Genomic DNA, 25500 nt, shown 5'->3' on the forward strand with positions numbered 1-25500 from the left:
ATGATGAAAGGAAGTAGACGGTGGCATTTATTATTATATTCTTGAATATAATTAACTGTTACGTAGAGAATATTTTAAGGATAAAAATAACGAATATCAATGAGTTTTTAGAACTTTATTAGAATGTTTATTTATGGTTCAACACCATATTCATGAATATTGCGTTGAGTCTATCCTCGCGTCAGGCTTCGAGGGCAGGCCTTTACTGGAAAGGGAGAGAAAAATATTACGTGGCTTTCGATGGTTTTCCTTGAAAAATTCTGCAATTTATTAGCTTCATCTGAACGCAAAATTTTATTAATTATCAAAATTCAATGTTCGTTCACGTTTCAGTCAAATAACATACCCTAGATGGATTGGGGCTCATGGATTCAGCAACCATCTCGATGCTCGTAACTCTATCATAACGTCCTTTAACTTCACACTGTCCTGATGCATATCCTGGGGGAGTATTGTTACCAGGAGCCTTCCTACTAACATAAACTCTCATCCTAGCACATCCCCTTTTTTTATCGAAAGAAGACCATCGTTCCTTGGTTTCAAAACATTTTGGTGACTGATAATTAGGATTAGAACATTTAGGCTGGGATTCAACTTCCGAATGACTCGGGGAAGCTTCACGTGACCTGTCGCGTTTCTCTGGAGGCTGCCCGTCATCGGCAGAATCCGAAATATGTATTAGGGAGAAAGATGGCCAGATGGTCTTGCAGTTGGAACATCCAACTGTCATTTTCCTTTTGCCAAGCTCCAGGCATCTGGGGCTTTCAGTAGATTTGTCGAAGGAATCTTCCTCTGAATGCACTTCTGCTTTTATCGTAATTGTGTTGCTAATTTGGTTTGCGATAATGGGATTAGCTGGATGGCGGTCCCTTAGCAATTGCGTTTTCGTTGGAATATTTTTCTGAACTGTTGATATGTGGCCGACATTATTAATCTTGTGGAGAGGTGTTTGCGTAATTACGCCGTATTTGTCTAGGACTGATGGATTTTTAGACGTCTTCAGGAGTCTAAACATTAAGAAATATTTCGTGGAAAATGTAAGTTAGAGTAGGAGGTAAACTGGGGACAGACGAAGTGGAAAGGAGTCTTGCAAACTTTGAAAAGAGTCACATCTTGTTTTTAGGCTTGCGAAGGTATCTTTAAATTGAAAGCAAAATTGAATTTCACCCCGGCAATTCTAACATATTTACCCCTAATGAACAAAAAAAAAATTCTCTTCTAGAAGAGGCCTGAGAAAAAACACCGGCGTCAATCATCGGTAACTCGACCTCGGCTGGGTAAAATTCGCAATGAAATTCAATTTATCGACCTCACATCGTTGGATCCGAAGGTGGACGTGTGAAAATTCATTTGCAACGTCTTAGAAGGAAAATCACTCACAAGTACTTTGAAAGCTCCTGAGTACAGTTCGATGAAATGCAATCATAAAGGTATTTAACGTGAAAAACACTCTCATATATTCCGCTGCAGCGATGTGGCTCTGAGAAAATAATCACATCCTCCCCAACCTCTGACCATTCGGCCCCATAAGCCTGGAAAATGGCGAATGAAGCGGTTAAAATCGATGAGAGAATGAGGTTACCTTAGGGTAAAGATCCAAGTGACGATGAATTTCTGGAAATCGATACTTACTTCGGCAATCCTGATTATTTTGTAGCTCTCGGCCTGGTGGAAGCCATCGAGGTGAAATCTCATCCGCTGGTTGTTAATCCAGAACAAACGTTTGTTGAACCATGTTGTTGGGGCCCCTTGAAACTCCATCTTGACTGATAAATTCAGAATTGAGACAGTCACTGGGATGGCAATAGGAGTCTAGCCTACGTTACGTTTCATCGGCGTCATAAATGTAAACAGAGGATTAATTGACAAGCATGCAGCAGTAAGAGGGACTTCATTTAACGACGAACATTGTCCGGTCTACGAGAAAATACACTCTCAAATCGTACCGCCTTCTGAGGTAATTATTTACATTTTTTTTCATTTATTGGAAACTTGGAACTCGACTGAACTTTGCCAATATAATTTTCCCTCGAGTAATTTTTCACAAATGCAATATGAAGTCTCCTCTTATAATTTACCAGAAAATCCGACTAATATAAATCCTACCGGAGGAGAAATAAAGAATAGTTATGTATTGACTAGTCCCGCGTCACTTTCCTCACGAATCAATGATCCGTCTAACACCGTCACTATCTTTTTCGCAAATCCCCGAGGCCCTCGGGAGCTGATAAATACATTTCCCCTGTCCCCCGTCCTCCGACCCCCGTCGTTATCCCAGATATACCCGAGGTTTCGATTGGCGGCGACATGAAACCGGGAAAGACGACAAGTCGGGGAGTCGAAATAGACCAGTGCCTAACCAGAATCACCGATATGAGTATCATGAATGAGAGCTAAGCTTCTAGAAGATAAAAAGCCGATAGAAAATAGGCTGAAGCTGAAGTCACCCGTAATTTCTCAGATCCTTCTCTCCCTTACTATCTCAGGGTTCGGGATTATCCCTATTCGATATTGAAATTCACACACTACGAATTTTTATGAAATTTAGATATCACCGAAATTCGCATACGCATTTTTCCATGACAATTTTTCTCATCAGTTACCCATGCCTGGGCGAACACCATAGATCCCCACATCGAATCAACTAATGATATACGTATTTTTTTATTTTAAGGAATGGCGACAAAGACACGACTTAAAGGAGTTAAACTGAAGTCATCGACCTTATAACGTCGCTCTAAAACAGCTGTGCTTCCCCCGCTGACGAGAATTTCATTGGTTTTTCTAAATGACCAAGTACGTATCTCGTCTTTTTCACCGAATTGTTCTACTCTGCCAGTTTTTCCAATGAAAAAAAAAATTATTCAGCGACTCAATTGAATATTTCATGCAAACAGGGTCGCCGTGTAATCTATCGCACATGAGTAGCGCGCAGGCGCGATAAATCCTCCCTCCCGCCATAAATTTGTACAAATCTACCCACTGAACACACGTATTATCCTCATAATGAAGCCCTTCATTTCCCCCTCACAACAGTTCCCTCCCCAATCCTCTTAATGAGCGTTTTATCGTCCCTAAACTACCCCGCGATATATAATCGCCTCGGATCGATGAAGTTGCATTCGAGTGCTCCCAAGTTTTCTAATAGCTAGTAAAACCCGAACGCCTGCGCGGATCAACCACATCTGCGCCACTCTCAACGCATCATCCCGCATCTACTCAACCATGTTGACAACCCCAGTCCTTCTCCTCCACTCTCCCCCGTCGATAACTTACCACCAAAAAAACCCCTAACACATCCCGGAAATCTGTTCCACCGTGCAGCCCGTAATTACAACCCTAAATACATTTGTTCTCACGCCAAGTTAGAATGGAGTGAAGCGAGGGTTGTACGGGGGTGGTTTTTTTTTTTTTACGCACATGCGAGAGGACCACTGGAGGGCTCTCGGCATATCCCGGGCCGAGAGTAGCGCGCGCCACCCATTACCTCCCTCACCCCCTCGCACTCGTCACAGCACCCCTCAGAGCCTCGGATGAATTCTCATCGCGCGCTAGTCGAGTACATCCCTCTGGGGTGGGCTCTGTCGCGCGAGTACAACAGTTGCGATCAGTTCGATATCGGACGTTGGACTGACTGACGCGCGATTATCAATTGCCAATCGGAAGCGCGATGTAACGAGATGTGAGGACTCGAATCGTCGAAAATTATTATCAAATGAACAGTCATCCTGAGTGAGTAGATTAATCGTCACCAGTTGACGATTATTCGTCATTGTGATTGAGTTGATGAAAGGAGTGACTATTGTCATTTATTGTTTATCCATGTGTTGTATCATTATTTATTGTTGTACAGTCTGGGCCAGGGAAGACAGTCCTCCCCTCATTTACTCTAGAATGTCTTCATTCGTCGCCCACGCAATGCAAATTCACTCCCCGTCTGTACACCCGGTGCACTTTATAAACGATGACATTGACACGCTGAAAGACGTTCAGGGTGAATATTTCAGACTTGGGGGGCTGAAAAGTAACCACACGACTGCACATGCGAGAATTGAAGTGGGAATTCGACGGTTCGGGGGGTTTAATGAATCTGGGGGAGATAGGGCTCGATATGCATAGCATTATGGGGTGAATTGTTTTGGGATTTATTGCTCGGTTAATTATGTCGGAAGGATGACGATGTGATGGGAGGGGGGGGGGGGGTGACGGGAATTTGAATTGATAGTTATAATAATAAATGCAAAATTACGCTAGAGTTTTGATTGATGGAATTGATTTTCAGTTGCTTCCGCGGAATAATTCATTCAGATTGTTCTTTAATAGATTAGTATTTAAAATTTTTTTATCCTGGTGAGGAAATACTTGCGGTTTAATAATTTGCGTTAAATTTCCCAAATTTATACAACTAAAATGTCAAGCTCCCATTGATTTTTCCATCAATTTATGAATTTTCACGAAGGACGACATTTTCTCCGAACATTTCAATCTAAAATTGAACAGTACCTGTCACGGATTCAATATATCCTTTCATACAGTTTTTTTTCAACACGTGAATATCTACTTTCCGTGTTTTTTTCCTCTCGGAAAGGGTCAGAGTGGCAAGGGGTGGTATAAATATGTGAGACGCCTCGTGGGATTGACGTTTCGGACCCTTCGGTTATTCCATTCTTTCCAGCTGACCGGCGAACCTGTGGAACTTGAAAGATAATATGCGAGAGAGGGTCAGCAGCGAAATAGGCTTGGGGGCGAAGGGGTTGGTCCCTGGGATCTTGACGAGAGATGCTGGGGCGTCATATGATCTGTCAGAAGACCATCTTTTTGGCTACATCACCAACAAGATGGGATCTGAAAAATTACTACCATTTTTTAAATAAATTGATTTGATCTTGCCGCAGGGGCTGAGATCACTACATTCCGAATTTTTACGCTTTATCTCGCCCTGTTCCTCGGGTTTGTTTTTCTCTCCTCGGAGCCATCGTTTGTTTTGCCGTCTTTCGGTCGCGTGGAACTGTTACTATATAGAATCGTCTGTTGTTGTTCCCAAGTTCGGTCAGCTTTTTATCGACGATTTTTGGAGCTTTGTTTGTTTGGGTTATTTGTAATGATAAAAAACTGTGGACAATTGGATTATAATTTTAGGATAGAGTTCAAGGTAAATTCCTTTCCATAAATATTTACGGAATATTTTTTATTCATTTTTTCGCTGTCTGTCATCCAATCCAGGGTGAAATAATAATGTTAACCAAATATTTTTTCTCTCAATTAAACAAATGTCCATTTGCCCATCGCTTTCTTTTCTGGGGATAATGAAAAGGTGATGCATTTGAAAAAATACCTACAAAATACCGTCATACGTATTTGTCGTATTTTTGCAGCATTCCCAATTTCATCATAAATTCATTCAGAATTCGATACAAGCTGCGGATAATAGTAGTTAGCGTGCAGACAAAGTTTGATTGGAATCTGAAACAGGTTGGTCTGGGAAATCTATTCATCTAAAAGTGGGACACAACACATCGCATTTGGGAAATAACCGCAATATTTTTCTGAATGCATTTCCTCGAAAAATAAATTTCTTTGCTAAGAATGATATTTGCTTTTGCCGTTCTTGGATCGTCTTAGGAATACGATGATCTTCTCTCACGACATAAACACCCGATGAATATCGCCGATATATTATCGAAAGTACCGAATTAGAGGTGAAATTCTGAGATGAGAGACGATGAAATAAGGGGAGCAGTACGGATGACAGGAGTATGGCGTGTAGAACGCAAATCACCACCATGAGATAGCAGCGATAGAGAATAACATGACGGGAGAATAAAACGTGATTCTGGGAGTGCAACTGTGAAGATAACTTCATTATCACGTCGCAACCAAATACTCAGAGGTAACTCCATTTTGATGAGGAAGAAATTAATCTCGCATTTTGTTGGTAATTCGTTTTGGAATTAAGTAAAAGAGCCAGGCGAATGGGATTATTTATTTAAATAGCCAACAATTATAGTCCTACCAAACTAGATAGTTTCCAATTTCATTTATTTAAACAAGGAGAATAAAAATAGACAATCACGCGGATAAATTCCCCCACAAAATGTGGCACAAACAAAGGAAAAACTTCTGTTGAACAAGGTCTATCAAAAATAAAGGAAAAAAATCCAATCGAACGAGTTGAATGGAAAATCAGGATCCGCGTTCTTTTTTTCTGTAAAAAAATCTATGGAAAATAATTTCAATAGAATTCTTTTTCACCTAAACATTTTCACGCGTGAAGACACAGAACTCCAAACTCCATGAATAGCCCGAGAATGAAAAAATGTTGCGCCAAGTGGAAATGCTCTAACGGTTGACCATTCAATACAATTTGATTAATTTTCCCCGCAAAAAAGCTTTTTGCTCCATTATTTTTCATGTGCACTCTGCCGCACTGCACATACAAATTGTCCCTCATAATTAATAACCCCGGAAGGTGAAATAATCGTAAGTGAATATTCACAACAATTGGAGTGAAATTTTCCCATTCACCTGGTTTCTGTCCACATTTTCATCGGGTTTAGCAACTGATATTGAAAGCTTCCGTTACAATCCCACGGGTTTCGCTGCTGGAGTATTCATGAAGCACCGTAGACTTCACTTATTTCCCCATTTCCCCTGGATTATTACTCTCGGGGGAGGAAATTAATCGACGCAACGTCATTTAGGAGAACTGTGGTTGGTGAGGTTGCTCGGGCTGATGGCCCGGAGCGGGCTTCACCAGCACTGGTGGTGGTTCCTGATGACTATTCTCGTGTGCCTATTGAGGGGACACTCGGCTGTACCACAGCGACCAACTCGTATTGGTATACCAATGGCTAGCCGTGATAAAACAACAAATACAGCTGGTGAAATTGTTATTTTTTTACGTGACAAATGTAACTCGAGGAGATCTACCCCGGCCAATGGGAATGATATCAATCAACTTCGACAGTTCGTCGACAAGTTCGAGGAAAATGGGGGAACCTCGGTCAGCGTACTGGATAAATCTCGTGAGTGATTGATTTTTATTGATTATTCTTGTCATCTCTGGGTTAGGCCGATACGCGTTGAAACTTTTTTGTCCAGTTTATTCAAGAGTGAAATACTTGTTCAAACTTTTGTAGCTGATATTTTTTTTTCACTTCATTTCTACTGGAATGTCATAAGATTCTTTCTTGGTATATCTTGACCTTCAATGCAAATTATTCTCGTGAGAGCTTTCTTGCGGAATTCATGGGTATCTTGATGATATTTATGAAGACTCAACGGTTTTCTTTCCTGTTTCTCATTAGGCAAAAGTCCATAAATTCATTAGAAATCACGGGAAATAATAATAGGATTTCTTCCGTCGTAGAGAACATAATTATTTTTCTTCTATTTATATTTGAGCTGTTTGTTTTGAACATTTCCATTTTTCTTTAATTTAAAGTTTACATTCACCCATTTTTTTCTGCTATGAAAAATACAAAATGCCAAATGTCTTTATGCAATAATTCTTTAGATTCTATTTGTAACGTTTTACATCACTTGTTCAAGTATTCAATCCTGAGGAGTGCAAGAAGGAATCAATACGTTTGAGACCATTTCTATTCAATTTCTTTAAGAGTACTTTGATTTCGTAGGGAAGGAGAGCCGGTCCCTTCAAGTACCTGCCAAAACCGATGGTTTTGCTCACAGATGGAATTTTTCATTTTAAATACACAAAGAAATGGATGCTATTTATTCGGCCGAATAATCGCATCCAAATAACAATTTCAAACAGTGTTTCAACACGATTGACTATTTAAAATGATATTTTCCGTCGCTTTTCAAGGAATAGTCACCAACTCCATGATATTCCATTGAACTGTGAAGTTTGTTCAGAAATTTCTGCGATTTTTCAGGTTTTCACGGAGAATTACAATGAAGCGGTGGTGAATTCACCGGAGACATTGAATATTTCTGTTGAATTATTCAGGGAAACAGGAGTATTTCCGCGGTTTCGTGATGCTGCGGTGAAATGTCGTTAGTTTACATGGAAAAGGGAGAACTGACTCAGAATATTTGACGAGAATGGGGAATTTCATTCATCAAAGCTATTAATGTTTGATTATGACGGTGACATTGAGCGATGGTTTCACGAAACAGGGGGAAAGCAGCATTTTCTGAATAATTCGTATGGAGATGTCAGGATAAGACGTTCACGTATTTTCAAATTTTCCTACTACATTAATTCAATTCAGGTCTAATTATTACTAATTAATTAGTGTTAATCGTAAGTAGATATAAGACTTTTCCGGTTACGTGATGTTGCTGGGAAAGGTCATTATTTTACGTGGAAAAGAGAGAGCTGGCTCGAAATACTTGACTTGAATGGAGAATTTCATTCATCAAGACTATTAATGCTTGATTATGTTCGTGACATTGAGCGATGAAGTCCTGAAACAGCAGGAGAATACAGCATTCCCTGAGTAATTTGCTATGAGTTCTGACAGATGTTTACAAATTTACAAAAAAAATGGAGCGAAATTTTCCGAAGACATTAAATTTCTGTAGTGAAGTCGTAAAACGAGGAAAATTAACTCATGTTCACTCTTGTTTTGTGATGAATATCTCAGACATGACGTGGACTGGTGTAATTATCTAAATAACTTTTTTTGGAGGGAAAAATAAATACTGCCAAAAAGTTTTTACGAATTTTTTCCCACTACTTCTAGATTCACAGCAGACTTTGTATTGCCTCACGAATTGTTGACATTTTCACAAGAACAAACCTATAAAACTCTTAGAATATTTAGCTAGAATGAGAAATTTCATTTATCAAGACTATTAATGTTCGATTCTGCTCTTGACATTAAGCGACGGAATCAAATAGCAGCAGGAGTGCATTTCCATCATGAATATTCAGTGCTCCATAAACAATTCGGCTTTATTTCTTGATAATTCTCTAAACTGGAGGTACGTTAAATTCGCGTTTAAATAATGCCAGGAAAACAACCCACGGAATTCGTTTTTTATTTACGCTTTATTTACCACGACACTTCCAATCCAAATTACTCGGCTCGAATTTACGAAATTTATCTGACGAAAAGAATCTTCTTCCTCCATTCAGTCAGAATTCTTGAGCATTTGGGTTTAATTCACGTAATGATGTATTTTCTAGCGTAATAATCTGAGCGGTTGCTGCTCTCGTTAAAACCCAAGTGGATCGATCCTCGAGAGCCTGATATTATCTATATTTTTCCACCCCCAAGCCTCTCTACCCTATTCCCAACAAAAAAAAGAGAAAAAAATAAATCGTCCTATTCTCGACATTGCAGTCACCTGCGATACGAAATCCTGGGGACTCGGAGTGCTGGTGGATGTGCTCGAGAGGCCATCAACGAGGGCTCTGATTGCCGCTCTCGATATCAACACTTGTGAGGCAGCTGAGAGGCTGGCGTATCTCTGGAACAAGCCGCTCCTCACCTGGACCTGTCCAGCGGTAACTGAATCAATAATTCATGCATGTCTAATTCCCCAAGACTCCCATCAAGACCCCAAGATACGTGTGGATGTCCAAGAAGGCTGGAATAGCTCCCAATCGATTCAAATTAGATGAATTGGATAGGATACGTCCAGGATAGTCCCTGGAATTTCAAGCAGTTGATCCGGAAATTCTCCGTAATTCATCGGATAACACGGACGAAATAATTTTGCTGGAGAACGCAGAAAATTCTAGCGGATTTTTATTGAAATTTTTATGCATTGGTTTTTGGACGATTCGGGGAGGATTTATTCAACAATTCAGATCATGCACGCGAGTTTTTACATTTTCCATAGGAGAAAAATTATAATATTTAATTTCCTCGCTGAAAAATCATCGGTAAAACAAAAAATAATAGAATTTGCAATCGCGATCCGATCGACATAAAATATCAGTTTCTATCCAATTTGCCAGGTTTTCCTATGAAAATATTCTGTGTGGGAGCTCCCCAGGTACGATGATTCCCCGGAGAATTGGGGGACAGTGGGCGATATACACTGTTTGTTGACGTTCTATGTAATATTAATAACTCATCGTTTTTTTCCGATGCGATGGGACTTTTTCCTGCACGAAAAACATATTTCTTCCCCTCTATAATAAATCCAGTCTGACCCCAATCGATGAATTCGTCTCTGAATAATGCATATTTATTTTTTAAAAAGTCTCAAGTGTGCATTTTCCTCCCAATCCTTGATTTTTTTTCTCCTCATTTATTGAAATCTTCCTGTTTCTATCGATTCTCCGCCCGGAAACCACTCGCCGATCATAGATAAAAGGCTTTGCCATTTCTAGGAGCTGAACGCGTGCGTTCAATTTCCCCGAGTGGCTGCCAAATTTTCTTCATCTTAGGAATATACGGGGAGGATGAAGTCGGAAACAAATTGTCTAACAGATCGAGTAATTCTCAATCTCGTTTGTAAACATTTGTTGACATTGTTTATGATATTCGTATCATCCTAAACTCGTTTCATCCTATTTTGGAACCAATCAAATTCCTTCTTCCATTTTTTTTATTTTTCTCTCTTTTTCACGGAGAATCCATGACACTAATGAAAATAAAATTAATTAAAAATTGATAGGATTGATTATATTGAAGTATCAGATTTTAGCATATCACGCACGAAAAAAATAACTAAAATACCTAGTGAATTCTCTTTATTAGTTTAATTGGGGAGCGGAAGAGGAGTGTCACAAAATTTGGGACGCGTATGGGTCTAAAGTGTCCGACTGTGTCGTTAAAGCATAATTACGATAACGATGCAATCAAATATTTTTCCAGGTTTCCGGGAGGAAGCAACAATAAATGATGTTAACGATGTGAAATAATGAAAAGCTTTTTCTCGGATTCGCATGATAAGGGGGGTTTTCAAATTGGAAAATATCTGAAGGATTGAAAGTTTTGCGGTGATAAAATGTCCTTCGGAAATAAAATACGTGATCTTTATAACGAACGATTCTTCGAAACTGCTGTTTTTACGACAGTACCTTTGCATTATTTTGGAATGAAAGCAGGATAAGTATTGTAAAGTTTTCGAAAATTCATGATGAACTGTTCATAAAATTTGAGTTTCTTTGTAGCAAAGTTGATTCTCATTCACTACGACTGATAGTCACTCAGAGATTCTGCTATAAAATATGTGCCATCAGTACCTGGTGAACGAGTATTTCCGACTATCAATCACTTTCAATCCAACAAAAGAAAAAAAACGGAACAACATTCTAGAATGAACAGAGACATGAGGGACTGAATGAATACATCTCCACCTTCTCTCCTCAATTGCCAGTAGCTAAATCACACTTTCATTTATTTTTTTTATTGTCTCATAGTGCAATTTCGGAATTCACGTATGAAATAATTTCCTAGAAAAACCACCGGAATATTTTTTATAAAAATTCTTCGGTCAACTGCTCCAATATCCTTAATCCATTTTCCAAACGACAGAGAAAAAAAAATCAGCAGATTTTTTCAATAAAATAATTCTTTCTCATTTCCTCAATAGAATGACAGAGAATTAAAAGAGTTTCTAATTGAAAGTTCAACAGAAGTCCAATTACCTATGAAATTCTTTCATGCTTGTTACGACAGCGAGAAGTAGGCAATTGACGGAATTTAACTTCAGTGATGAAACATTTCTTACGATATTTTTATTACAATGTTCGTAAACATGCTCAGAGACGTTATATCGTCTGAGCTGAGAGAGATCTAGGCAGTTTTCGTGGTGAATGGCACGTGGGGAGGGCTGAAGGAGGGGTGGAAGAACAGTCAAAGGGAGGAGATAGGACTATACTTACCAAAGCTGGGACAATTTATCGAATCTAGGCGCCTCTGTATATTGTATCCAAGTTTCGGCCACCGTGCGTACACAGTCGACCTAGTTTGCCTCCTGTTGTCGAACTAAAAGCCAGAAAAAAGAAAGGGAGGGTAAGGGAAAAGGGCCACTATATTCACCCTGCAAAATGGAAAACTCTTCTTTCTTTTTATCCACTTTTCTCTCCGCCATTCTTCTCAGACCGTTTCTCCTGTCTTCGACGGGGACGCGGGCTTAAACATCCATCTTCATATTTTTTAAAAACCAATTCAATAGCGAAGAAAAAAAACGACCCAAGTCGATTTTCTCCGGCAGCCATTTTGACGACTATTTCAAAATCCAGGAGAGATGGAAAAATTTTTTCCGTATTTTTGTGTAGAGGCAATTGAGGGCTGTAAAAGTTGTTACACAATTTTTTTCCACCTCTCTTAGATTTCGAGATATAGAGCAAAGACTAGCCGACGTTAAAATCGCCAAGACCCGAGGTTCGAGGTTCCCGTGAACATGTTGACTCTTCGATCAAATGATCCGACAGGGAATTGCTCTCTGAATTTGAATTTTTATTGACTCATTCAACGTATCGGATTTTTGTTATAATTTTTTTGACAACTCAAAGTTCTCCTCGCTGTGCAATCAGTGAGAAGCTGTACTGCAATCGGAGAATCAATCTGTCGTCCGGGTGGCGCGGTTTTCCCCAGATTGCCTTTTCTACTTAACTTCATGTCAACCTTCCTCTCGTTTTCCACTTTTCCATATTTCCCACTCCCCCCGCCCCATTAAAATTAGCAATCTGCAGGTGGTAAACTGAAGAGATGATTCATCTAAAATTAACGTTGCTCTGGTGGGTTGAAACGCGAAAAAAAGACCAGAAGGTGATAGCGCTATCATAACGTGGGGCTGGCATTAAATACCGGTGCTGTATTTTTAATGCAGGTCAAAATAAAAATTTATATCAGACGGAAAAGTAGCTGAAAAGGAGAAGCAGCGCTGCAGGCGAAAAAAGTTGGGTAATAATTACTAAAAAAAAATGAAATAATCGCCCAGCGGAATTTAGTTTCAGGTCTTTTTGAAACTATGAGAAAAAATGGTATGCGAATGGTGAATTTTCCTTCCTCTGCTCCGAAAATTAACTGAACGTCTCGGTAATTTGTTCTGAAACTATGAAATGTATCCGGAATTTCCTGAAAAATTACGACAGCCAAAGTGAATGATTACTCAATCTAGAAATTTTTCAGCAATAACGTAAAATTTATGAAGATTTCTCGGATAATGTATTTCCAACTTTGCCTGGCGTGCAGCTATTTTTTCTCACGGTATCGCCGTATTGCTTTGATATGCCCTGGAAGAAATGTAGACCGAGTTTTCAATGCTGTTCTTCATTTCAAAGGCGCAATTCCTTGGGGGACGATTAAGGGCAAACGTCTTAGCTTCGAGTATTAAGGAAGAAATGATATCAATGATCCACATTGACTCGTAAAGTTTACTGACAAAACTTCAGCGGCAAATGAAATAAATCGGGAGACAAACGAAAATTAAATTATCTATCCAATTTCATTATTTATTAATTTTGTATTGATATGATACACTTATTAAACACAATTGCAACTTAATTCAATGTTTTCTGATAAAATTTCAGAGTGCAAATAAAATGAAAAACCAATTGTTCCAGCACATTGGAGATAATCAACCGACATCAACCATAAGACTGAGCCCATCCCTTCCGGTGGTGGCGCAAGCATTGGCTGAGATATTTTTACATTTCAAATGGAGATCAGCGTCGCTGATAGCAATGGGTAAGTAAATCAATAATAAAACGATAAACTCATTATCCCCCTCTCTCCCCTCACTGATGGACTAACCAATAACTCGACATTAATCAAAGACGAGGAGCCCTGGTCAAGTTTAGCAAGAGCAGTGATAGGCGTTTTGCGAAGTATCGGAATTATTCCACGGCACCACGCGCTCATTTCACGGCAAACTAGCGCCTCCCAGATTCATCAATCACTCGCCTCGTTCGAGACCATTATCCCACGAGGTAACGTATTATTAATAAATCCCATCGTTATTCAGTGCATCAAATGCGCCCCCCTGCGAAGCTTCCAGGAGTATTATCATAATTCATGGATTCACCTCTGAAAAAAAATAGCTATTGTCCTCTGCCTACCGCTGGAGGATGAGAAATTAATCAGCCGAGTCATGAGGGAGTTCGAGGCGTTACGTACATCAAGAACTGACAACTCGGTTTTTCTTCTTGTTCATCCCGAGGGGCCGGAATTCTTCCTGCCAACTATTGGAACTTTATCCGATAATTCGACGAGTACGACAGCAACGTCAACGACCAGTGCTGGCGCCGCTGGGGGTAAACGTCGGGGGAGAAGATTCCACGGACGAATGAAGAATTTACTAGCTTTTGCACCTTTCGACATGAGGTTACAATCGCTTTGTGCTTATAGGACTGGGAAAATAATATTTCTGTGTATAGAGAGGATTTCATTTAGTCAATAACTCAGGAGTAAATATTCACGGAAAAGTACGCATATCTTTCGAAACATTTTGTCATTTTTATCCCGCTATGAGAGCGAAAAATCCATGTGCTCCCTCTCTCTCTTTCGGAAGAAATATTGTTTGTCCCTCTATGATTTTTCATTTACACATCCATTGTGAAAATCTTCCATTCGAATAGATACAATCTAGGTGCTATTTACAATGGCACTCAGCTGTACAAAGAGCCCCGCACTGTCGACCGATTGAACGAGTCACTGAGCATTTTGATGCACGATAATTCGAGTTTAAATACCAACAATAACAAAATGTTCATTTACGGTCTACTCGGTTGGAGTTCATCGGGAAATACCGACGGCATCTGGTATCCCATTGCTGAAGTGATTGAAAGCAGAGAGTATTTGGTGGTACGAGAATTGGCTGAAAACGATCTTGTTGATGAAGAGACACTTGACCCAGTACTGTGTTCCAATGAAAACGATTGCAGGGGTAAGTGGCTCTCTCAATATCAGCAATCGTCGTTGTGATTGCATTTTCCCTCGCTAAATATGTGCCTTGAAAAAAATAAAATGTGAGTAAGCGTTTGCTAATTCCCATCAGGTGATAATCGAGGAAATGGGGACGATCCACTCGCGATGAGGACATCTCACATTATTGTTATCATTATGGTGTGTTTGTTATTGACATTTGTCGTGTTTATTATAACGATATTGCTCCGAAGGCACCTGGTGAATAAGAGAGTGTCCAAGGGACCCTTCAAAATTATTCTTACCGCTTCGGATTTCGTTTTTCCGCAGCCGACTGACAACAGAAGGGTGAGTTAAGGGGAAGGGAGATGAAGGACGAAATTCTAGGATAAAAAAATGTTTGATTATCAAAAGTCGTTTCAATTTGTCCTCCCCCCGTCTTTCCATTAATTCTCAAATAATTAAAATAGGTAGATGAAGGGATTGAAACAATGCTATGTTGTTGGTTGAAACAACTCCAGGAATTCGGGGGCCCTGAGGTTGAAAAGCCGGACCTTCTCCAGGGCAGCGTTGGATCGCTCAAGCCCCATTTGAAGGCAAGCACTGGTAGTCTAGCATGGCATACCATCCTCAAGGATCCTCGGGCGAGATACAACGTAAGATTGCCTGAGTGATTCAAAACGGTCTCCTAATATGTCCCCTCGTCCGTTAAATTTTTTTCCGTTATCTGCGCTTTACGTACCCAGCCCTAATACACCTTTATCCAGTTTGCCTCCCTCATTCCCTCCGGATAAATCCTATTTATGTGATCCTTTATTTTTTCAGGGAGATTTGGTACAGCTCAAAGAGCTACCGTGCCAAGCTAACAACTTCGAGCTCAAGGGTAAAGCCATGGATGTCTTGATCATGGTGAGAGATCTTGAGGATTACCTCTGCCTCTTCTAGGGTTCCGATTGATCCCCTTATTCCACTTATTTCGCGGAATTTCAGATACACGGACTACGCCATGAGAATTTGAATCCTTTCATTGGGTGCTTGACGGAACCGGCAAGGCCCTGTTTAGTGACGGAATATTGTACACGAGGATCACTCGAGGACGTGCTCATGCAGGACGAGATTAAACTCGATTGGTCATTCAGGCTATCGTTACTCACCGATCTTGTACGGGTAAGTTCGACAATGAAATTCATTGCGACGAAAGCAATAAAGCTGACATTGGTACAGGGAATGAAGTACTTGCATAACAGCCCGATTCGTGTCCACGGATTCCTCACGTCTCGGAATTGTGTCATTGATGCCAGATGGGTGCTCAAAGTGGCTGATTATGGATTACCAGCGTTTTATGAAGCTCAGAGCATTGTCACACCGACAAAAAATGCCAGAGGTACGTACTCGGGGAAATAAATTGAAGAAAATAATATCTCAATTCTTTTCCTTGCCCGGAGAGGAACTATGAGAATTATGACATTCCCACTTTCAACCCTGATTACGAAATTGAATCGCAAAAAAAGAGAAGGGTGAGGGGCCTTTCCCAAGATTGATCCAACAATAATGAGATAATATTGATTCACGTTTCGCGCAATAAAAAAAATCCGTGTAATTAAACCCTCCAATTGCCAACAGTTCTATCACTGAATGAATGTGCATTCACCATTTCCCATCGCGCCCCCGCTTCCGGAAAAACATTTCTCCTATTCCTGGATTCTATGAAATAATTGGCACCACAAAAGGTCACTCTCTGCACGACAAGAGCAATAAAAAGTTATGACGAAAAATGCCACGAGATTTCAAACAGCAGTAACACCCATCCAGACCCATCGTTAAGATCTAACAATTTTTTTTCATACCAGTTGATGCGTTCATAACACCCCCGAATATAAAAAATAAACAGCGCAAGAGAAAAAGTTGTTATGCTCGTGTTCACTTGGATAAGCATTTGGTTGTGTATGTTAAAGATTTACTGTGGACGGCGCCAGAATTATTGAGACACTCGGGCCTACGTAAAAGAGGCACCCAACCGGGTGACGTTTACAGCTTTGGCATCATAATGCAGGAAGTTGTTGTTAGAGGCGAGCCATTCTGCATGTTGGCACTATCACCCGAAGGTCAGTCACTAACTACCATTTACTTATCACACGTACAACCCCCTTTAATCACATAATACCCAGCTATATCAAAGTAATATCCGATATTACCAGAGATTGTCTATCGATTCTTTGATACTATAATTACATCAGGACTTTCTCTCCCTCTACTTTATACGTATAATGACTGCGGAACGACGTGCTCATGCTCCGATTAACGCATGCCCCCTGGTGCGCCAATATGGGTGATATCTTTTTTTAAACATCACTTGGGGCAGAATTAATTAATTCAAACTTTTTTGCCCCATTTTACCCGGCAGTGGATCCCTTTTTAAAGGGTCGAGTTAATGTTTTTTTCTTTTGCTTCTGAGTGGAAGCCTTTTAATCGCTCAAATTTATGTTTCGGTTTGTTTTGTGTTATATTGCCTTATTATGATCGAAAAAGTTTCGAATCACTTTTTTTTTCGAAGGTAAGTATCGTTTGGTCGTATCCATCGACCTCAACTTCAACATAATTTATGAATTTTGTCTAGTTCTGAATTTTCCTTTTTTATGCCGATTTTCTACAATTTTTTAAAACTTTCCTGAATACGACAGATATTATAGCAAAGGTCAAGAAACCACCCCCGCTTATACGACCTTCTGTCAGCAAGGGTGCTGCACCGCCCGAAGCAATTAACATCATGCGCCAGTGTTGGGCGGAGGCCGCTGACATGAGACCTGACTATAACGCTGTTCATGATTTATTTAAAAAATTAAATCACGGGAGAAAGGTGAATTTTGTGGATACCATGTTCCAAATGCTCGAGAAGTATTCTAATAACTTGGAGGAACTTATTCGGGAGAGGACAGAACAGCTGGACATGGAGAAGAAGAAAACTGAGCAGCTTTTAAATCGGATGCTTCCAAGGTAGAATATCCCTAGCTTCAATTGTGAAATGGTGAAATGAGATTTCAGGACGTCTCGGTATCTGAGGGGGACTTTGAAATTTTTATGAGCACCTTTTCTGTTGAAGATGAGGTATTTTACGGTCTCTTTTGGATTCGATTTCCAGCCTTTTGATTACACTTCCGTCTGGGTATTATTGAGGCAGTTAATTTTGCATTTCAATGAATATTTTATTCCTTCCAAATGGATGCTTTATAATGGGTGAAATTCAAGCTCCACTTTTTAATATTATAACGGGTCGTTATGGTCCAAACAGTCATCCATTAAGAATTGATTTATTAATTTTTTCCATTTTGTAAATTTAGTTATTCTCAATTCACTCCAATACAGAAATATCGTTCCTGTAATATCAAAGTTGTATCCGTATTTTCACCTCTTTCCTCGACTTCCCTTTGAATTTCGAGAATAATCTATTCTTCTTCATAGCACGGTAGCGGAGAAATTGAAACTAGGAATGCCAGTGGATCCCGAGGAATTTGCCGAAGTGACAATATACTTCTCGGATATCGTTGGATTTACCGCGATTTCAGCTCACTCAACTCCCTTCCAAGTTGTTGATTTACTGAACGATCTCTACACCTGCTTTGACGACACGATAAATGCCTACAACGTCTACAAGGTTGAAACTATTGGTGACGCTTACATGGTAGTCGGTGGCTGCCCCGTTAGAATTCAGGACCATGCCTCGCAGATAGCGACAATGGCACTTGATTTACTGCACCAGAGTGGCAAATTCAAAGTCCGACATCTGGCGAGAACCCAGCTACGTTTGAGAATTGGTCTTCACACTGGTAATAACCTCCATAAGTGGGTTCACCTTTCGACGAGAGGTTCCACCCTTATTTGTAACGGCCCTCATTGTCCCAATTAATTACAGGACATTCCATCCCAATGTAAATTAATTACAGAGCAATCAGCCCATCAATATAGCCTAGTTAGTCCTTTTCGGGGATTCCCCCAAATCGTATCCGGGGATTCCCGCATAGTCGTATTATGGGTGAATCCCCGTAGTTGCTGGATTTATGATGTGATGAATTGTGAAGTGATACTGCAACCCCATAATAGACGTAGCTTCGCGTCAAACCTCATCATCCACTAACTCTCGAGTTTTTCCCGTCAACATTGTTTTCCAACTACTCTGTTAATATTTGCTCAGGTCCCTGTTGTGCCGGGGTGGTTGGTCTGACAATGCCCCGTTACTGTTTGTTCGGTGATACTGTAAACACAGCATCTAGAATGGAATCGACGGGTGCACCGTGGCGAATTCATTTGAGTCAAGCCACTCGTGACAGACTATGTCAAGTTGGTGGTTATCACATTGAGTATCGAGGATGTACTGATGTTAAAGGTAAGGGCAAAATGCCCACATACTGGTTACTCGGTAAACAGGGATTCGATAAACCATTACCAACACCACCACCACTTGGGTGAGTAGAGATACTAACGTTTGACCTTTTCTGAGTGATATTCAATATTAACGGCTGTTTCACGTCTTGCTGCTATCTCCAGGGATGATCATGGGTAAATATTTCATATAGCCTTCCTATTCGTGATGGTATAATTATCTGATAAAAAAAAAACATTGATAAACAAAGGGAATTGAGTGAATCAGAGAATTCTAGTGAAAGTCTATTGGGGTTCGATAGACTTATAAAATATTCAAACATTTGTTAATTTGCTCATTTCAGTTTATTCCCAATTAGTGGAATTAATCAGCTGATGGAGCACATTTATGTGTTGTAGGTTGGAAGAGAGCTTGGGATTAAAATTAGAGGGCGACATATCTCCGGCTTCCGAGGAACCCTCAAGAGCCTCTCCAATCGACACCCCAACAATTCTCCGTGAGCCGACGATCGATGAAGTTATCATACCCTCGATAAAAGACGATGACGACAATAGTTCCGGACAGAGTAGTTCCTCCTTCACGACAACATGCACAAGCTCAAAATTCTCCGCTGCACCGTCGTTTCAGGAGCGCGTTACAACTCGAAAAGTTGCTGTATCAGTTCACGATGAAAAAGATATAAATTTTCCAGCAACTGCGTCCGATGTTGCTGCCGCCCTCTTGGGTGCGGCGTCTACAACCTCATTAAGCTCAATATCGAGTTCAGCATTTCGCGGCTCCAGTAGTAGACATCGTCGAGTTGGGCATATTGATGAAGACGATCTCAGTACGCCTTACAACTATTACAGGTGTCTTTCGCCTAATGAGCATTACAGTAAAGGCACAAGTCGTTTGCTCAAGAGGCAATTCAGTCTCGATCGGGCTGACGAGCCAGTATCAATAATATCTGAGTGCTCTATGTCATCCACTGCTATCTCTCGTCCACTACCGAGGTTGTACAAGCAAAATAGCGCGGGCGCTGCTAATGATCTCGAGAAAATTGAAGAAGTACCCAGTAGTACACCGGCTACACATCAAACTTATCGACATGCTGCCTCTATGTCACTTTCCGTTGAATCATTGACACTTCGTTGAAGAATAAGATTAATTCGATTACTAGCGCGTTGGTGAGATGTGATACCGTCAATTTCAGAGCGAGTTGTGTGAATTCTTACCAGGGATGTGACCAAATGATCTGACTTATCGTGTGACCGGGGCAATGATGAGAATTCATTGTCACTCGATGAAATAAAAATACGCAAGATTTCACCAGGGACTGAGACCTCCAACACCAGAAAATTCTAAGCGATGATCATTTCCAGGGATTAAACTCCAACCAGAGCTGAATATATATCACTTTGCCACTTGCCAAACTACCTCCTCACAAGGCATCATGTTTTTTCAAAGACATGGATCACACGTTACATGTCTTCCATGTACCTCCCATAGATCTATCGTATTAATGTCGTTGCATCAGTGGAATAATGAAACAATTCCACTTATATTGCGTTATGGAGTTGATAGAACTCGCCGGAACGTCACTGCTGGTCAGTATTGAACGAGTATTAAATATTAGAATTGAAAATGGTTCATTTGTTTGGCTCGTTATAATAAATCCGTCGATTTGCGAATGGGGACGATAAAAAATACCCATGAAATCTACTTTGTACGATCCTTTTATCAGCATTGCGGTTTTGTAAATAGTACTTTTCTATCGGCCTAAACGTTACTTCATCGAGTCCCTTATCAATGTTCGAAACATTGAGCGATAAAAAAATTCATTGAATATTTTATTATTCGAGGACTTTAATTTTCGAAATTTAAATACTAAATTCGTGTCACAATGTGTGAGCAGTATTTTTTTCCGTTTTCAGTGTCTGACTGAGCGATTCATAGCTTTAAGGATATAAGAATGAATTGAAAGCCTGAATATTTACACATCACAAGTAAAACGAATGTCTGAAGATCGCCCGTATTTTGGAAAATATGTGGAACACAAAATTTGTTCTCTCCAGGAATCTTATGAATTGTCTTCATCAGTTTTTAAGACATTCGTTTTTACCGTGATTGTCTGTTGAAAGAACACGTACTCCTTCGTTCGCGGCGAATGTTATCAGACCTTTGTAATTAATTCAATTTTTCTGATACTGATGCTGTGAAGGAATATATATTGTGTACACGTAGTTGAAATTTGATTAATCGTATTCATTGTCGCACGTAGTAGTGTGACAGTAATTATCGAGGAATTTTTTGGATGACAATCGAAACTAATAATTTCACGAGCGAGAAGAATAAAACGAAGAAAAAAATAATCAAACGTGTGACGATAATTGGTGGATCGAGGCCACCGTCGTGGTTAATTATAATAATGTGAGATTTTTAAATATTTACATGTTGTTGAACGGTTCGTATTATAGGTACCTGTGGATTATACGTAAATGTACGAATTTTGTTTATTCATTTTTCGCCTCATAAGTCTGATTTGGATTAATGCATCGTTTTCGCGTTTTTGGGAAACTGAAAATTCAGTCAATTATTCGCAGATTCTCATCACATCAGTTTTTAGTTCTTGCCGTGTATGAAATTTTTTTATAAAAACCCAGAGCTGTTTACGAAATTCTGTTAAAATTCTCGTGAAATTTTGCTAAATGATATTGGGTTTTTCCAGCCATTTTTGTGTTTTTTTTGAAGAATATTTTCTGGAAAAAAATTTCAAGAGCATGAGTTGTGTGGACAAATCAACATTTGTGCACTTCTGCCTATGAAAAAGGGTAAAATTAAGCGTCAAAAAATAGAATTTATTCTCTAATGTTAGATTTTCTATTTTAAATCTTTTCATATGTATCATGTCATCTGGTATTTTTAATTAACTGTGGAGATGAGTTCAAGAGTTAATTAAAGGTAGTATTATCAATATGACGAGGTCAAAACTAATGGGGAATCATGATCAATAATTATATAAGACTAAAGTGAGCTTGTTAATCTTGTAGAACCATGGAATCAGTCTCTGCCCTTTGTGTTGGAGTTATCGATTTTTCAGCTGTCCCATATATTACAGATACGAGAAAAAATCCAATGGGAAATCATAGGGCATTCGCTAAAGATGAGAATTTCTTTTTTCAATTTTTCCTTCAATAACAAAAGGGGAAAAAATTATATCGCTGGTAAAATCGATATTCACTTTTTTCGCCATAAAAATTCCGTGGCGTAAATTCTTCAAGGTTTTTACACTGACGTTTTTCTTCTCGCTAAGGAATATGGGAGAACAGAATTTATAGGCTAATTTCTGTGGAAAAAAAATCTCAGGATTTCAATGAGAAAATTTAAATTTATTGGTGTAATATCTATCGAGAATTGACAATTCCCCAGAATTTTCTATTGGATTTTCTTGCACGTGCGACAGTATACTCCGTTTTATAACCCATCTGTGTTACTAGCATATTTTCGGTCAAATCTTTGTGCCGATAAATGTTTAATGTTAACGAAAATAACCGAAAAAATCGAAAAAAATAATAGAGAAACATAGCAATGATAGCGGTATTTACTGGGTAGCCGAGATGGGTCCCTCTCTTCGGAGCGATCTAAAGATATGTCTCATGAAAAATTTAGCATTTATAGTAACGTTTAAGTAAAATTTATTAACATGTTAAGAGTGCTATTGAGGTAAAAATTAAAAAAATAATCTTATATTATTCTGCTCTTGTTTACTTCCACGTCCTCTCTCCACTCGCTGACTGCAGCTACAGAGGGGAATCCCCCAATTTCCTGTGCACTTCCAGGGGCCCTTAACTTTATTTTGAAAAATGTATTGAAAAATATCTCGAAAACTTTCCCGACGCTTCACTGCTCACTATTTCTCATTGAAACGTTTTCTGAGTACTCTAACACAGGCAGACGCTTCCCAGTTACGTCGCTGTTCTCTAGAAATGAGACAAGTGTCGTCTTCACTCATACAATATTTCACTCTCGTCTCATAACCACTTCCATTCTCCTCGGAATTCATTCACACCTGAGCGCGTGAAATAAAACGTTTAGGTTTTCGGACCCGATAATTATTGCGAAAAAATAAACAAGTTAATTCGCAGAACAAAATGTATGAAAAAAGATATTTTATTTTGTGAAAATCAACAGCTTGACATGAAATAACAAACAGTGGATGACATAAGGTCATTAACAACAGCTTCACCAGGCCCTGAAAATAGACGTGAAATTTCATCTGTTGAGTAATGAGACTATTGGATGAAGAAATGAGGTCACTCGTCGAAGAAAATTCAGAGAAAAATCTAGCGAATTCACTAGACCATTTCGACTATAACAATAGATTTTTTTTACAGAATTTTCAATCGAAGTTCAATAAAAATTCAATTGATTGCTCCATTGGGTTCACTCATTTTCAATGAAATTATTTCGTGAGCGGAAAAATATGGAGAGAAATATTCGGCAAAACTTTCCAAATTGTCAGGTAATTTTTTTCAAAGAAGTCAAATTTTGCAAAACTATTCAATTTTTATAGTGTATTTCTCTCTGTGTATTTTTACATTTTATTTCTAGAAATTCTAATCAATGGTACCCATAAGTGGACGATGGCTCTGGTGGTCCCCATGGCTGGTGATCGTAATCAATTGGTGGAGACTGGTAGACCGGTTTCTCGACTATTCTCTCGATGTACACTGGCTTCTCCACGTACTCCACGTATCTCGTTGGTGGTGGAGGAGGTGACAAATAGACGTGGTGAACTTCCGGAGAGTGGTGGTAACCCAGTTTGTAACTGAAGGTATCAGAATGAGTAATTAGAATGTACTTGAGATAATTAAAATATGAAGGGAGTATTCTTCAAGTACGAAGAAATCTTGAAGAAAAAAAAAATTGTGATAAAGGAAATACCCTTTGGCAACACCGAGCCCCAGCCCCAGCAGTCCGGCCCCGAGGATCTTCTTTTTGAGCAGCAAAGTTCGTTTACTCCTCGTGTGGACATCCCCGGCGTTATTCAACTGTGAAACTTCACCGCCAAAGGATCCCTCCAACTCCCTCTCCGCTGGGGTCTGTGCCAAAGCTCCCCCGATCCAGCAGATGCATGCTACCGCAACAATTGTCCAGCCGTTCATCTGATAATTCAATGGTTTTTACAAAAATTCATATTTTGAAAAATATATTTCATTGAGGGAAGTTCTATATATTTTTTATAAATCTTTCCGTTTTCTGTTGAATTCCATCTTCTAATTTTTATTGAATGTGATTATTTTTTATCTCCGAGTTCAAACATCGAGCGGATGACACGTATTGCAGACATTCTTCAAAGAAGACGTCGGCACCTGCTGCGCACTTGAACGAGTGGATACCCCAGCAAATGAGAAGGCCGAATAGAGCAAACTACGTTAGATAAAAATCCGATGACCTCCGGATTATTTATCAATGATTCCGGAGAAAGCCAGAACCCGATATGATAAGGAAAACGATTTAACTAGAGTGAGTACAAGTTTCCATTTTCTTGAGCACACATCTGGGTAAAAGTGCATGCACTAGCCGCGAAGACGAGTTTCCTTTCGGGAAGTTGATTTTCATAGGCTTCGGGTAACCGGATATGCATAGTTCCGGGCTTCCGGTGTGTCGCAATGTTGCCGAGAAAAACAAAGTAGAATGGGAAAAGCAACGAGCTATAATAAACCGATGACAGCCCTATTCCTCTCTGACTCTGGAATGATTCGAAAATATTGACACTAGTGGTGAGAGAAATTCTGACGTTTACCGGAGGAGTAAACCTTGAGTCTCGCGGTTTTTATTCGGAAAACGCAACCCAGGAAAATTATCTATACGACTCGAATGAACTTTATTTGATTCAAATAAATGAGTTTATCCAGATGCAACTCTTATTCACACTTTAGTGCGATTTCATTTGCATTTCTATGTCACACTAATATATTGAAAAATCTCCGGAAGTGATTTCTCTTTGCCGAATGCCATTCGGCTCGGCAGTCTTACCTTGACAATCGCAATCTGATTCCAGTTAATCGGTAAATATCACCCTGCACTTGCACTTGTCACTGACTGCTTCTGGTCTATCGAGTTTGCCCGGTGTTCGATTTTATATACCCTGATGTTCTAGGCACCGTATCCCTACCCGCAACAGCTTTTACTTCGGCAAAATTTCGTCGGATTTCAACGGTGCCGCGATAATTCCCTCAGTAAACGTACATTTTATTACGACAAACCGATACATTTCGATTATGATTCCGCGTTGTCGTCGAGCACGTGCTTGTGATGCACAATGAGGTGATACAAGACACA

The 25500-nt window shown here is 39.6% G+C and overlaps 3 protein-coding genes across 11 annotated transcripts; 1 reads left to right on the top strand and 2 right to left on the bottom strand.

The window, feature by feature from the left end:
• Positions 1-79: 79 nt before the first annotated feature.
• On the bottom strand, positions 80-2181 carry LOC135163034 (uncharacterized). The gene is made up of 5 exons (XM_064122158.1): positions 2107-2181; positions 1633-1766; positions 1381-1532; positions 347-1007; positions 80-205 (listed from the first exon to the last, which is right to left on the bottom strand). The coding sequence occupies exons 2-5, from the start codon at positions 1759-1761 to the stop codon at positions 203-205; spliced, it is 945 nt and encodes a 314-aa protein (XP_063978228.1). The 5' UTR covers positions 1762-1766; positions 2107-2181; the 3' UTR covers positions 80-202.
• Positions 1781-23889, top strand: LOC135163008 (uncharacterized protein). 9 transcript variants are annotated; one of them, XR_010299052.1, is made up of 22 exons: positions 1783-1957; positions 2675-2796; positions 5623-5890; positions 6702-7025; positions 9315-9478; positions 13499-13622; positions 13712-13864; positions 13976-14258; positions 14513-14820; positions 14932-15146; positions 15269-15454; positions 15624-15707; positions 15789-15965; positions 16023-16182; positions 16754-16903; positions 17480-17792; positions 18258-18622; positions 18988-19258; positions 19341-19352; positions 19575-20762; positions 23550-23677; positions 23767-23889. XR_010299052.1 is itself a non-coding variant. In XM_064122107.1 (20 exons), the coding sequence occupies exons 4-20, from the start codon at positions 6734-6736 to the stop codon at positions 20308-20310; spliced, it is 3942 nt and encodes a 1313-aa protein (XP_063978177.1). In that variant the 5' UTR covers positions 1781-1957; positions 2675-2796; positions 5623-5890; positions 6702-6733; the 3' UTR covers positions 20311-22907. The 9 variants fall into 9 exon arrangements, 8 of the variants coding, with proteins under 8 accessions (XP_063978177.1, XP_063978178.1, XP_063978172.1 ...); XM_064122107.1 differs by lacking the exons at positions 23550-23677; positions 23767-23889 and having other exon boundaries at positions 1781-1957; positions 15320-15454; positions 19575-22907; XM_064122108.1 differs by lacking the exons at positions 23550-23677; positions 23767-23889 and having other exon boundaries at positions 1782-1957; positions 15269-15394; positions 19575-22907.
• Positions 23315-25334, bottom strand: LOC135163040 (uncharacterized). Its single transcript, XM_064122167.1, has 4 exons — positions 25195-25334; positions 24100-24320; positions 23786-23983; positions 23315-23407 (listed from the first exon to the last, which is right to left on the bottom strand). Exons 2-4 carry the CDS (start codon positions 24318-24320, stop codon positions 23398-23400), a joined length of 429 nt encoding a protein of 142 aa, XP_063978237.1. The 5' UTR covers positions 25195-25334; the 3' UTR covers positions 23315-23397.
• Positions 25335-25500: the final 166 nt, after the last annotated feature.

This window comes from Diachasmimorpha longicaudata, chromosome 5 (genome assembly GCF_034640455.1).
Source record: "Diachasmimorpha longicaudata isolate KC_UGA_2023 chromosome 5, iyDiaLong2, whole genome shotgun sequence".
Lineage (NCBI taxonomy): Eukaryota > Metazoa > Arthropoda > Insecta > Hymenoptera > Braconidae > Diachasmimorpha > Diachasmimorpha longicaudata.

Excerpts from the sequence above, each read along its gene's own strand:
- LOC135163008 (XM_064122102.1), top strand. The coding sequence starts at position 6,734 with ATGGCCCGGAGCGGGCTTCACCAGCACTGGTGGTGGTTCCTGATGACT. Across the intron at positions 15,147-15,268 it reads AGCCGACTGACAACAGAAGG|GTAGATGAAGGGATTGAAAC; the intron begins GTGAGTTAAGGG and ends TAATTAAAATAG. Across the intron at positions 15,966-16,022 it reads TACTCACCGATCTTGTACGG|GGAATGAAGTACTTGCATAA; the intron begins GTAAGTTCGACA and ends ACATTGGTACAG.
- LOC135163034 (XM_064122158.1), bottom strand. The coding sequence starts at position 1,761 with ATGGAGTTTCAAGGGGCCCCAACAACATGGTTCAACAAACGTTTGTTC. Across the intron at positions 1,533-1,632 it reads AAATAATCAGGATTGCCGAA|GCTTATGGGGCCGAATGGTC; the intron begins GTAAGTATCGAT and ends GCCATTTTCCAG. Across the intron at positions 1,008-1,380 it reads CAGGAGCTTTCAAAGTACTT|ACTCCTGAAGACGTCTAAAA; the intron begins GTGAGTGATTTT and ends CTTAATGTTTAG.
- LOC135163040 (XM_064122167.1), bottom strand. The coding sequence starts at position 24,320 with ATGAACGGCTGGACAATTGTTGCGGTAGCATGCATCTGCTGGATCGGG. Across the intron at positions 23,984-24,099 it reads GGGCTCGGTGTTGCCAAAGG|TTACAAACTGGGTTACCACC; the intron begins GTATTTCCTTTA and ends TGATACCTTCAG.